Raw genomic sequence first — 13485 nt, 5'->3', positions numbered from 1 at the left:
CAGTGGTGGAGTCTACTACTGGTGCTCGGAGCGGACCACCAAAATTGCTCCCCTCTCCTGAGCACATTCTCCATCAAATTAAGTAACCGCTTGGTAGGTAGGTTATAACGGTTTGGTTTCGGCGCAAACCAGGACCGGTATTGCTCCGGTCTAGCTCTACTCTGGAGGCGATGGTCACTCAGCTCAGGGATTCGCGGGGGTAGATTGACAAGAAGCGCCACTGTGTTTTAAAGGAAAAGGAAGGAAAGGGACTAAACACAGAAAATCCTGAAAGAGAATACAGAAGGATAGGCAACAAAACAAGTAAATACGACCATAAATGTACCACAGTTACGTTTGGGTAAATTTTAATAATTCATAAATAAATCGTAGTATTCACAAATGGAATAATCCGGCCATTAAAATTAAAATTAAATGCAAAGAAGAAGGAAGAAGGTTAGGGAAATGAACGACGGTACAGCGAAATTTTGTTTGGGTCGCAACCAAGTGATGTTGAATATATATATATAAACCAATTTCATAAATAAACCAAAAAAAAGGTAAATGACGCAAAGGGACCTGGCGGTAAATAAAAAGGCCTTTTCTTTACACGGGTACCCTAAAACACACCTGACAGCGGGTATTCTACAACAAGGAAATTTTGGGGTGCTCCTTGGTGTACTCCTTACACTTTTACTTGTTGTCAAGGTATGACAGATGTATTGTTTACATATAGCGACAAAAAGTGACAGTGCTAGTAGTGGTTATGTTAACCGGAAAGATTTACAATAATAACATAAATTAAAGAATCGTTGGGTACACAAAATTATAGGTCAAATGTAAGTACTGTTTTATAAATAAATAGAGGAACGTAACCTCATTATAATTAAGATTGTAGGACAACACTAGGACACACACACAGAGACGGTCTGACCTTGCCCGTGAGGACGATCAAGCTGGAGGTAAGGACTGGCTACCGGACATCTACTTCCTTTGCTGGTTGTAGTGGTTACTCCGTTACACTAAACGGACAGTGGCAGGATAGCACGTCGACTCGGAATGTAACCGGTGATCCAGGTATCGTTGGTCGGCAAGATATCAGTCGTAGAGAGAGAGAAAACACACGGAAGAGGGTACGTTCACGACTAACGTGACGTAAATACACCTAACTTTTAGGTACGGGATGTCGTCATTGGACGTACCAACAATCCACACAAAAAGCTGTAAGGAACATATAAGAGAAGGTAAAAAGCAATAGAACATACCTCTTAAGGTGGTAATCGAGCTAAAAGTAGACGCCAACCCCCATGTGGTTACAGAACCGCAAAGCGAAAATCCAAAAATACTACCACAGAGCTACCAAGACGTTTCCAATGGATAGTAAAGTTGAAATATAACACCAATAAACTTGGAGATCCTTAAATAATTAAGGGATGCAAATTTTCAAGCGTATTGATAAAACCCATGCAGGACAGACGATTGTCAAATCAAAAGTGACCGGAAAAGAAGATAAAAGGTAAAGGAATTTTATCACAAGGACAAGGACAATACTGGTTTTTAAAATTTAAATATTGAATCTGTACTGTATTCTAACAGGCAACCAACCATACATACGGAAGAAACATAGGGAACGAAACAAACTGTTATAAGGTACCATGAAAACAGATATATACAAGGTGTTCCAAATTGCTTGTTTTCGACTTGAGCGAACGTGGCAACAGCGCAAAAGTCCAAAAATGTAATACAACGTTTTTGCGTTATTTGCAATATTGTTTTGCACCAATAAATTCCTTATATTTTCTAATTAGAAGAATACATACTTATCAGCATGTTTGATAATAAAAAAATTGAGATAAATACGGAAAACATGCAGTTCATATTTCAGAAAATGTTCAAAATGACAGTATTTTAATATTGAATTTGCTCATTTATCTGATTCATTTTAAATTCTATAAATCTAGAAGTCGGCAAATTTCGGTTTTCCTAGCATATCTTCGGAAGAAATCGGAATTTTCTGGTTTTCTTTAAAGCATGATAATAACTGTCTAATTGCGCAACTTTTTCCTAATTTGACCATCGTCGTATCTTCTATGGTTTCGGAGATCCCCCATGGTAACACATCCTGAACACAGTGGGATTCACGGCTCTCTTTTAGTTCTCAAAATATCCCCCAAAAATATCGAAAACAAGCAATTCAGAACGCCCTGTACACATGACGACGTGCGTTTATTTCACCCCTAAGAAAGCGTTATGCGGGTCACTCTATAATTGGGCGCAAGCATGTCGAGGGCCCAGAACAAGAGAGGGATAATAAATAAATAAATAAATAAATTTGTCTACTACGTCAACATAATTGATTTCTAGAGAGATTTATTTTTCTAGGGATAACATTGCGAGACTGTTTAATCTGCATTTGCTCATTGTAGACCGCAGATAAGGTTTTATTAACTTAAGTTTCGAGAAGCGTCCGGGGCGGACCTTTAAAAACAGCTGAGCTACACTGGGGTCTCAACCAAAATAGCACACACTGTACATCTAGCGAGCAATGTAAATTCTGATAACAGATTCAGATGCCCATAGGCGGTGCTAACGCGAACCCTCTTATCTCCGACCGTTTAAACTAGAGAAAATGAAAACAACATTTGACATTTTCGGTTTCTCGGTGATATCTCAGTTACCTTCAAAACATTTTCCAAAATTTCAAAAGCGTTTTTTAGTCACAAAAAGGGGCAACTTTACCGTTGCCTACAAAATAGCACTAATAGGTTAAAGGTTTGCTTTATTCAATAACTATCATTTACTAAGAGGAAATTTAGGAAGTATTGAGATTGTTTGGAAATTTTTTGAAATTTTAGAAATGTAGAAATTTTGTTAATGTTTCGGATACAATACTTAGAAATGATGTGTAGGAGATTTAAAAAACGGTTTTGTACTTTTGGATATGGCTCGAAATGGAATGCTGGTCGACGGATATATGGCATGCTGAAAATGTTCGGGTAATGTTGGAAGTGTCTAGGACTCTAGGTTTTGGAAAAAATTCGAATATTTAGAAATAGTTATGAAACTATGGGGAGCGCCTTCAAAAAACCAGAAAACATGACCTCAAGTTCAAAGTCGCACCCGGCAAAAATCATAATCCTAAAGGACGCCCCAGGTGTCGAAAAAGCTCATCGTTTGAACTACCTCAAAGGTCATTTGCTAGTTTCTTACTTTTGGTAAGCATATGAAATGTACTTACCTACTTTATACTTAATTTCTGTATATAATGCCTCTTCAATTCCCGTTCCATGCTACAGGTTTCGTAATGACAGTTTTGTTAATGTAAAGAATTTTTCAATACCATAGCACGCTTCGGAAATTACCGACAAGAAATAAACTTCCCGGTTTACAATTTTCAAAAGCTCCCTATACGTCGTCGTTAATTTAAAAATTTCAAATTAGCTACCGTCCGCGGGTGGTGATGTTTCCCGTATAAAAAGTTCTTCATTGTTTGTTTTCCAATGCGCGCTTTCGAGAAAGTTTCATAATATCCTTAAACTTTTTTGCGGAGCCAAAGGCGAGGCACTTGTTAAATTTCAATTAAGCCGATTTTAAATATTGAACGAAGCGAGTTAAATTACGTTTTAATTGTCGAAAATGAATCGCTAGGTACTCGACGGAATTTGATTTGCGCGCCAGTTGTGCTTTGTCGATTTAATTAGTTTCGGGATTCCTCCGTTTCGTTCGATAGAAGTAATACATCATTGGAGGAGGCTTTTAAGCTTGTCTAATAAAAAGCGGGATTGCGCGTTCTCCTCTTCAGTTTATGTTTACTGCTGATAAAAAATTTAAGTATCCCTAGAGCTCGCGCTCACATTCTGACAACACATTTTATTAAGGGAAATGTTTCTGGATGTAAGTGAGGTAAGTTTGAGAGGAAGGTATTTCGGGTAATCACGATTCAAACATCACTCTGGAGTAATGGCAACACCTTGAGTTACGTATTACGAAGTCCCTAATGAATATTAGGAACTGTCAGATTGCAATCTGCGCTCGTTCTGGTGTTCTATGTAAAATTGAGTAAGTTTGTCGTGAAGTTTATTTGCCATGTCGCGTTCATTTCTCAGCAAATCTGCATAGGATGGATGCATAAATCCCTACGCCATTGTGGCATTTTATTAATCTCTGGGAAACTGACACAGCTGTCCTTTACAATTTGGATAATTTATCCGGTCCCAGAGTTGAGGAAATTCCACATTTCTTTATTAATAGTTAAGATATTGTATAAGTAGTATTTTCGTTACCATAAAACGTTATTGTTCAGGCGCAATTTTGGGTGAATTACCTCATAACCACAGTCGATCTATTTGAACGTGTGATGCTGGAAATTAATGCATAACATCTAAAGGCATGTATTAACAAGTAAACGCAACCCTCTACTGTAGTGAGACCATGGCAAAATTAACATTTTCTTAATTACTCCGATTTCCATAATGCTTCTTGTAAACATCTCCATGCATGATTTGATTATCTAAAATGTGTTATTAAACCTGTAAGCGATATCAATGTGACTCAAACCGAAGAATCGAAATAAGCCGAAGTATTGAAAGAGTTCGAAGACCAGGAATTTGAAGAACCGGAAGAAGTCTATAAAACCGAAAAAAATGAAGAATCAAAAGAAACATGGATCGGAGGAATTTGAACAGTCGAAGGATCTGAATGAACTAAAAAAGAAAAACAAGTTTAAAAAGTCATTATACAAACATAAATGACGAGAGCGTATTTTCCTCCTAATAATATTAATGCTAGGACCAGGAAAAAATACCGGTAGGCACGAGATCCTTACCCCATTCTCTTTCAAATGAGCCGTCTATTGTCGAAGTCTATTCAGTTTAATGAAAAATAGTGGAGCGTATACATATACATACAAATTTTGAAATGGGCATTAGTTTCACTTTTATTCGAAGTGTCTACATATGGAACTTTTTATAAATGCTTTCGTAAATAGCATTGCCCATTGTCTACATTAGAAATTTAATTGAATACCTTCATAAATAAAACATACAGCATGCGTTAACAGTAATTTTGAAACCGGTATTAGTTTTAGTTTCATTAAAGGTATCTACATATGATATTTCGTTTAACTGCTTTCATAAATAAAAAAGTTACCATTGCGCATGCGCAAAACCAAATTTGGAAACTGGTGTTAGATTTGCCTTTATGCCAAATGCCTATGTATAAAATTTCATTTAAACGCTGTCATAAATAAGAAAGTTGGCATTGCGCATGCGCAAAACAACATTTTGGAAAAATGTGCCGCATTCTTGAAAAAAAAGAGTAACTGCCAAGGAAAAAGAGTACGGCTGAGAAAAACCTTGACGTGCGATTAATAAATAAAAAAAAAATTAGTTAGCACATTAATTTGTAAAATTATCAAGTTTAAGCAATAGTAACAGTAAGTAAATGCATATATAGATATACACAGTTGGTGGGAGTCAAGGCAAGTAGCAAAACTTCTGAGAAACGGTGAGGAATTTTTCTGTATCTGTTCAAATAACATCAGAATAAATTAAAAACCAAATCCGCAAATTTTGGTTTTTCATTATCGGAAGTAATGCGAATTTGCTTGTTTGCTTTGCATCAGCAGGATAATAACTCTTTATTGCGCAACTTTTCCTTAATTTAGCCTGGCCATCGTCGTATCTTCTATGATGTTTCGAAGATCCCCATGATAGACATCCTTATCTTGAACGCAATGTATACAGGGTGGGATCCTACAAACTGAAAGTTTAATTTTTTCATTAAAGAAGGACACTTATACATTTTTAACTTTTAGTGATTTAAAAATTTTCACACTTCCACCCTCGATCTTGTCGCATGTGTGTTAGTCGAATGCACACCAAAGGCATTTTTTTTTAATTTTCAAAAATTAAGTTTGATTTTCAAATATACCATAATACCAAATTTTCTCGGATCTGGAATTTTTTCTCCCACCCCTGCTCATGGATGTGCCAACTGGGGACAGGAATATATTTTCAAAATCAGAAAGAGCATTCGAAAAAACCTAGTCTAATCAGCTAATTCTAATCCTCTGTATTTGTTGTGGTTGTTGGGAAAAAACTGGAAAAGAAACGCCAATAGTACGAAACGTACTCTGGACCAGCGTTTCTCAACCTTTTTTGCCTGGCGATCCCAATTTTTGGAGTAAAAATTTTCGCGGTCCTCAACAGTACTGTAAAAGTGTAAACTGTAAAAGGAATGGTGGCAAAATAAATATTTTATGGGTATTTTATTTTTGTTTTCAATGTCACTAGAAGCTTAAAAACAACCAGAAAATCAAAATTAAAAAAAAAAATGTAAAAAAAAGTTATAGTCACTAGTGGCTGCCTTGATTCTGCTTCCTGCTGGATAGATACCAATTTATCAATTCGGGTTCGGATTTTGTTTTTTACTGCCATCCTTAATGACGATGAAACGTGCAGTTTGTTTCGATAGTTAGTTTTTATATTTGTCATGGTGGAAAATACAGCTACACATAAGTATGTGGTTGAAAAAGGAAGCAAAATTTTTAATGCCCTTTCAGACAATGTGTGTCCGATTTGCAAAATGAAAATAAGAAATTGTGTGCAAATTAGAACAAAAACATCGATATTGGGTTAAAGTACAGGATGGTTCAAATTGGTGCTCATCATTGAGATCTTCGTAACGGTGAGAGATACTGTATATGTTATATGGGGGTATATGTTATATGGGGGTAAAGTTGCCTCTTTTTGTGACTAAAAAAGCGCATTTGAAATTTTTGAAAAAATGCTAAATGGGGACAATGTTTCCTCTTTTTGAAAACGCTTTTGGTCTTTGAAAGTAACTGAGATATTATCAAAAAACCATTTCCCTAGCTTAAAGCTTAAACTGCTTGAAATGAACGGTTCTCATTAGCACTTTCTATGGGAACTTTTTAGCGCATTTTTGCAAAATTTATTTGTAAAAACGTATCTTTTAATCTGCGGTAAAAATTTTGTGGCGGGTTTTTAGCGAAATCCAAAGTGCGAATTGCGGGTGAACGGGCCGTCAGTCGGAAGCAGATACCGATAAAGGGAATGTGGTGTCCCTCCACAAGATCTTACTGATGGTGGAGTCGCAACTTCAAACGCGAATTGCGAGTGAACGGGACGTGGGAAGTGGGTGCCGACAAAGGGAACCATAAGATCTTACTGATGGTGGACTCAAAACTTCAAACACGAATGGTGGGTGAACGGGATGTCGGAAGTAGGTGTCGACAAAGGGAATATGGTAGCCCCCGACAAGATCTTACTGAGTAAACACTGCAAACGAGAATTGCGAGTAAACGGCAAGTCGGAAGTGGGTACCGACAAAGGGAATGTGGTGAGTACTGATCTGCCACACAAAAATGCGCTGAAGTCCCACACGAGGATTTTGATAATTTTTTCTAAGAATCTGAATTTGTTATCCATATTTCCATAACGCGCTAGATGTAGAAGTTACAGACTTTTTCTTATGGACGCCATATTGGATTTTTACGGAATGTGATAGAGGACAAAAAACGAAAAATAATTACTTGTCACGCTATACTTTTACAAGAAAAATTTCAAAATCAAATGTTTTACAATTATTTTTAAACAAAACATCCACTGGTAACTAGATCTTCCTGAATCAACATGGCGATGAATGCCGATGCACTTAAATGTTTTTTTTTGTTGTGTTCCATCATTTCGTAAAAATCCAATATGGCATTTATAGGAAATAAGAAAGTAGTGGCCATAGAAGGTTTCAACGGAAACCGTTCATTTCCGACCGTGTAACCTAGGGAAAATGAAGACTAAATCTGACATTTTGAGTTTTTCGGTGATAGTCTCAGATATTTTCAAATATTTTTCAAAAATTTTAAATGGGTTGTTTACCATCACTGTATCTCTCTCCGTTACGGAGATATCAATGGTGAGCCGAGTTCGAACCACCCTGTACATTCGATAACCATTATGTTGTGAAAATAACATCTAAAAAACGGATTATTTCCAGAAAAGTAATTCAAAAACAATTGTTCAATTACAAAATAACGTCATTCAAATCATAAATGGAATCCAATTTGAGTTACCAATGGACTTACTTTGTTGAATTATGCAAAACTGTACCTTAAGGATAGAAACCGTGGAGAATTTAGTAAAAACGTTGCTATTCATGTCAACAGGGCCGGTGTTAGCTCCCTGTGCGCCCACCTGTTATATGCGCTCTACAATGAGCAAAAGCAGATTAAGTAGTCTCGCAATGTTATCCATAGAAAACGAAACCTCTCTAGAGATCAATTATGTGATGTAGTAGACAAAATTTAGTGAAATAAAGGCACCTCGTCATTTGTATAGCTATAGGGTGTTCCAAATTAATTTTTAAAAATTTTTATGGGATACTTTAAGAAACTTTGGTACTATATCTTAAAAACTAAGCAGGCTATGGAAAATATAAAATACCCCCTTTCTAATTCTAAATTTTTACATAACGTTTGTTTTTTTATACTTTTTTGATAGTCCCCCAAATATCTATAAGTGAGTTATAAAGCAAAAACTTTTTGTTGCATTTTTGGGCTTTTGCGCTGCAAGTCATACGTCAAAATTGACATCGTTAATCTATGGAGCTTTGAAAAGTAACTACAAGAAGTGCAAACCGCAACACTCTATCTCTTTTAGTTCTCAAAATATCGCCAAAACCAACATCGAAAACAAGCAATTTAGTATACCCTGTACATACACATCATTGTACCTACCAAGTATGTACCAACCATGTATGAGGGCGCATGATGGATTTTTACATAATGAGATAGGGGACACAAAGAAATTCATTTGAATACATCCCCATCATAGTCGTGTTGAGTCAGCAAGTTCTAGTTACTCGTGGATTTTTCTGATTTTGAAATTTTCGTCAGTTAGAAAGATATGGGTAACCTTTGAACATTAAACTAAACTGATAAGACACTTAATTCATTAACACCTCAACAGATCCAAAGGGCAACTCATGGAAATGTCATAAAAAGGCGAGTAAAAAGGCTAGAAACATGTTTAAACCAAGAGGGAGGAATATTTGAACAGATTTTAAAACGTCAAATGTAGATATTCGCTACTTTTGTTACTTTTATTTGATATCTTTTAAATTGTTGAGTTTCTTCATTAAATTAAATTAAACCTTTATTTAACATGTCGTTTTTATTTTGAACGATTCTTCATTGTGTGGTTTTGTCTTCTCATATGACTCTTTTCATATCTATGGATTCAATCCGAAAATTAATTATAAAATTATTAAAAATAACAAAGTTGATGGCTACTTGCTGTATTTGCGGAAGTGGCGCCATATTGAAAATATTTTAGTTCAATTCATTATGTGCCAAAACCCTTAGGGTACTTATCAGTTTAGTTTCATTTTTAAAGATTCTCAAAATCTTTCTAACTGACTCTCGTTAAGAATGACTGTATAAAATGTTGTATGTAAAAGTATAGTGTGACACGTCATTATTTTTTGTTGTTGTCTTCTATCTCATTCCGTAAAAATCCAATATGGCGCTCATAAAAAAATAGGTTAAAAGTAGTAGCCTGTAGCTTTTACATCTATAGAAATTCTGATAACAGATTCAGATTCTCCAAAAAAAAAGTGCCCATAAAAGGTACTAACGAGAACCGTGCATTTCCGACCGTTTAAGCTAGGGAAAATGAAAACGAAATTTGTCATGTTGGGTTTTTTGGTATCTCAATTATTTTCAAATTTTTGAAAAATTTTAAATGTTTTTTAGCCACAAAAAGGTGCAACATTGCTCCCATTTAACCTACTTTGTATTTCATCGTTACGGAGGTGCCAATGGTGAGCTACGAATTTGAATCACCCTGTACAAATTGACTAAATTTAAAACAGAAAAGGAATACGTCTCGTGAAATGCCACAAATGCAATATTATTATACTCGTATTTCTTGCCGAGTTGTAAATTTTGTAAAGCTGTATCGGATGTCTCACGACCTGACGACGCTGTCGGATTGTTTATGTTAATTATTTATATGGAGCTTACATCTTACGATCTGCGGCCTTGCATGTCAATAACGAACATTCTATTTTGACGTTATTGATTAATCAACATACAAAAGTGCATGTGTAAAAAATTTTTGAATAAGATTAAAGGTACATTAGAACACAATGAGCACTTATTTTTAATATACCCTGTGGTGACTTGAAGAACGCACCATGGAAATTTCAATAGTAGGTAATTTTTAAATTTCCGATTATTGGTTTCCCTAATTATTTTAGAAATAGTCTATTTAGGTTTTTTGTAGAAAAAAAAATACTTATTGGTGTTTCCTATTTTATAAATTAAAAAATTAAAAACTGTCCCGTTTAGAAAGTCGGTAATGCCATGGAATTTTGAAATCAAACAAAAGCGCCTGCATTTCCATTAGTTTGACCTGTATTCAATGTCCTTCGGGAGAACGAAAAGAAACTGCCAAGGGTCACGTCACAAGGAGTTGAGCTTATATATACCGGGTGATCGAAAAGTAGTGCGGACAGTTTGAATTTCCCGGAGAACTAAACATTTATAAAGTTGGTAACATACCTAAATGTCACTTATGTTAAAAGCAGTGGTGGATCAATTTAATCACTAATGCATAAATAAAATACCTTCTAAACATGTTTGCCAATTCCTTAAGTAAAAACCATTAAAAACTTAAAGCGCCCAATTTAAAGTGTCTGCAGTTCTTTTTGATCACCCGATACTTGATGGCGTACTGCATTGGTTTACTTGGTTGCAGTCTTGCAAAGTAATTCCGAGTTAAAGAAATATATATTTTTCCCAAATGCTCCATATTTAGATACATGAAACGAAAGACATAAGAGTAAATGCAAGAACAAAACTGACATCTGGTATCTTACGAATGAAAAGTGTCAAAGCATTCGCCTACACACAATCCGGGTTGATCTGGGCACGCTGCACAGTGGTAGATCGTCATTTTTCTAACTTTATTTTGCGAGCAAACCCTACAGCGTTTCCTATTCGTTTCGCCATTCTTGTTCACCGATGGAATCTTCGATATGACGTGTCCTGGTTTGGGACTCGGTTTGAGAGGCTTTTGTTCCTCCGTGCTCAGTAGACTCTTGAGTACCGCTAACCTGAAATGGTAAAACTGCGCGTTTTGCTGCGAGTATTTTTTGTACAATGAGTAGGCGTTGATCAGCATAAGCTGGATGAAGTGGATTCCTAACTTTTTGTACCATTTCAGGGTTATTGTGCTGCATGGATAATGCGAGTCTATCAACTCCCAGTGGTCGTAGTCAGACATGTACTTGTTGTAGTAAAAAACTGGGGTGGCCTTTTGTCTTGTACGATTTCTTCGGTCGGTGAATTTGGTCGTTTGGTTCGGATGTTCGTTTGAAATGTACAAAATATCGTTCCACTTGCCCACCATGATACCATTGCAGTACGCGGCCACCTTTTCGCGCCTTTGTAGATTTTTCTTGACGACGTCTCTGGGATTGCCCTTCCTCAGCGTGTTCAACGGGCCAGTGCAGTGGGTTTTGCGACGGCCCAATTCTTCGGCCAGCGCGTATGAGTTGTAATATTTGTCTAGATAGACGGAATGGCCAACGTCTAAGTAGTTTTCGAGGAGCTTTAGTACGACTTTTATTGCGCGAGCTTTGCCTGCGTAACCGGGGTGCAAGAAGAGCTTCAGAATTACACCATGGGGTCCTGTCAACGTATGCAGGTAGATGCCGTATCTCAGGTGTTTGTCTCGGAAGTGACTGCGGAATATGAAACGTCCCGGCTGCAAAAACATCGGTTCGTCTAGTGACAATTCTTTATCGGGGTAGAAAGTGGCGGCCATCTTGTTATTAAAGAAGTCGATCATTGGACGTACTTTATGTAGTCTGTCCGTAGATGGTTCTTCTAACTTTTGGGAAAAACTTAAACAATCCATTAGTAGAAGAAACCGATCACGATCCATGTGTTGCGAAAAGCTTTTCAAATTAAATAGTCGGTTGTCCTTCCAATAGTCCCGAAGGCGATCGAGCTTGAGTGTGCCCGTGTGTAGAACTAAAGCGACAAATATCAACATTTCTTGCGGTGTGACCGGCTTCCATTCAGTAATTCGAGATTGTCCAGGTGATAAAAGCATCTCTTCGGCGTATTGATTTGTCGCGGTAACCATTAAATTCAAAATTTCATCGTCAAAAATCGCCCGAAAATAATCGATTGGCTCCCGATCGGCGGGAATTTCCAGCAGAAGTTGGCCGGATTTTAAAAAATCAAAAGCCTTCATCTCGCAGACTTCGCTTGACCAGTTTGGGGTGGCAGCTTTGGACGCGGTGGCATCATCTTCTTCCTGCTCGTCTGTAACGTGAAATTAGTAATTGATAAAAAAATAACAAGATGTTGGTACCTTCTTCGCTCTCTTCAAAATCCTCCTCACTAGTGTCCGAGATGGAGTCATTTGAGTCATCGTCATCTGAAAAGTTTTCATTTTCACTACAGAATTTTTCGGTAGTTTCCGATCCAGACGACTCCGACTGCGTTTCCCACTCCTCATCGGACAACGCTTCATCTTTAGGATTTTTGCTGTCGGGGGCACATTCCTCGTCACTTTTCATTTTATGTGAGCAAATTCCCGATGCTGATACCTCATCTGTTATTTCACTTTTAGGTTTTTTCATATCAGAGGCTCCCTCGCCGTCACTGCTCATCTTAAATGTAATAAACTGAACACTGGCGCAATACACAAACTACGTATTCGTTATCCCAACATTCGCTTTGTACTGGAGTGTGCTGTAAAATTGATGCGGCACGGATCCGTGCCATGCGCATTGAGACGAGCAGATGTCTGCAGCCTTCACGAACAAAAGCAGTGGTTCTATCTTTCAACATTCGACCAGCACTATCTTTGTTGTGTATCCGTAAAAGCCGTAAGCAGGTACAAAGGGAACAACCGGCTATTATGCAAGTTTTACCTGTCCGAAATTTATTATAAGATTCCTTTTATTTACCTTACCATCCACTTGAATGAATGCGTTTTACATAAACTCGTCTTCTAACCTTGGCACAGTTTATAATAACAAAGTAATTACGTTCTTATACTTCTTTCACGTGAGGGCAATAAACAAGGTATTGGATAGTTGTAATTTAACGTGTACGAGGTTTAATCCAAAAGTAACACAATTTCAATTGCGATGAACCAATACTAAAGCTTGCATCATCGCTTTGCTCTTCCGCTTAATAAAGGTACGTATCTACACCCGCGCATTTTTTTCGATTTCTTGTTTAGAATTCTGAAATTCCGCAATTTTTGTGTAACATACCCAAATTAATAGAAAAGAAAGAATGATCAATCCGGGATCAATGCACATTTCAACGATTTTTTCTATTACTTACCTATACCTCAAGCATCTGTACTTAAAAGCGCATTTTTATACGCATATTAATTAGTATCTTACCTCGGCCTATTTATTGCGGTAGCGCTTTTTGCTGCGTTCCCAAAAATTGACTAA

The 13485-nt window shown here is 36.9% G+C and overlaps 1 protein-coding gene across 1 annotated transcript; it reads right to left on the bottom strand.

Moving 5' to 3' along the window:
- Positions 1 to 10778: 10778 nt before the first annotated feature.
- On the bottom strand, positions 10779 to 12813 carry LOC116169721 (piggyBac transposable element-derived protein 4-like). Its single transcript, XM_031485880.1, has 2 exons — positions 12384 to 12813; positions 10779 to 12334 (listed from the first exon to the last, which is right to left on the bottom strand). Exons 1-2 carry the CDS (start codon positions 12682 to 12684, stop codon positions 10875 to 10877), a joined length of 1761 nt encoding a protein of 586 aa, XP_031341740.1. The 5' UTR covers positions 12685 to 12813; the 3' UTR covers positions 10779 to 10874.
- Positions 12814 to 13485: the final 672 nt, after the last annotated feature.

Source organism: Photinus pyralis, unplaced genomic scaffold (genome assembly GCF_008802855.1).
Source record: "Photinus pyralis isolate 1611_PpyrPB1 unplaced genomic scaffold, Ppyr1.3 Ppyr1.4_LG4, whole genome shotgun sequence".
In the NCBI taxonomy this organism is placed as follows: Eukaryota; Metazoa; Arthropoda; class Insecta; order Coleoptera; family Lampyridae; genus Photinus; species Photinus pyralis.
The sequence above is the reverse complement of the archived record's forward strand: the minus strand, read 5'-3'. Positions and strand labels throughout refer to the sequence as shown.

What these genes read in the sequence shown, in the direction of transcription:
- LOC116169721 (XM_031485880.1), bottom strand. Translation starts at nt 12,684, where the DNA reads ATGAGCAGTGACGGCGAGGGAGCCTCTGATATGAAAAAACCTAAAAGT. An exon ending in TTTTGAAGAGAGCGAAGAAG is followed by an intron (nt 12,335 to 12,383) that starts GTACCAACATCT and finishes TTCACGTTACAG; the next exon opens with ACGAGCAGGAAGAAGATGAT.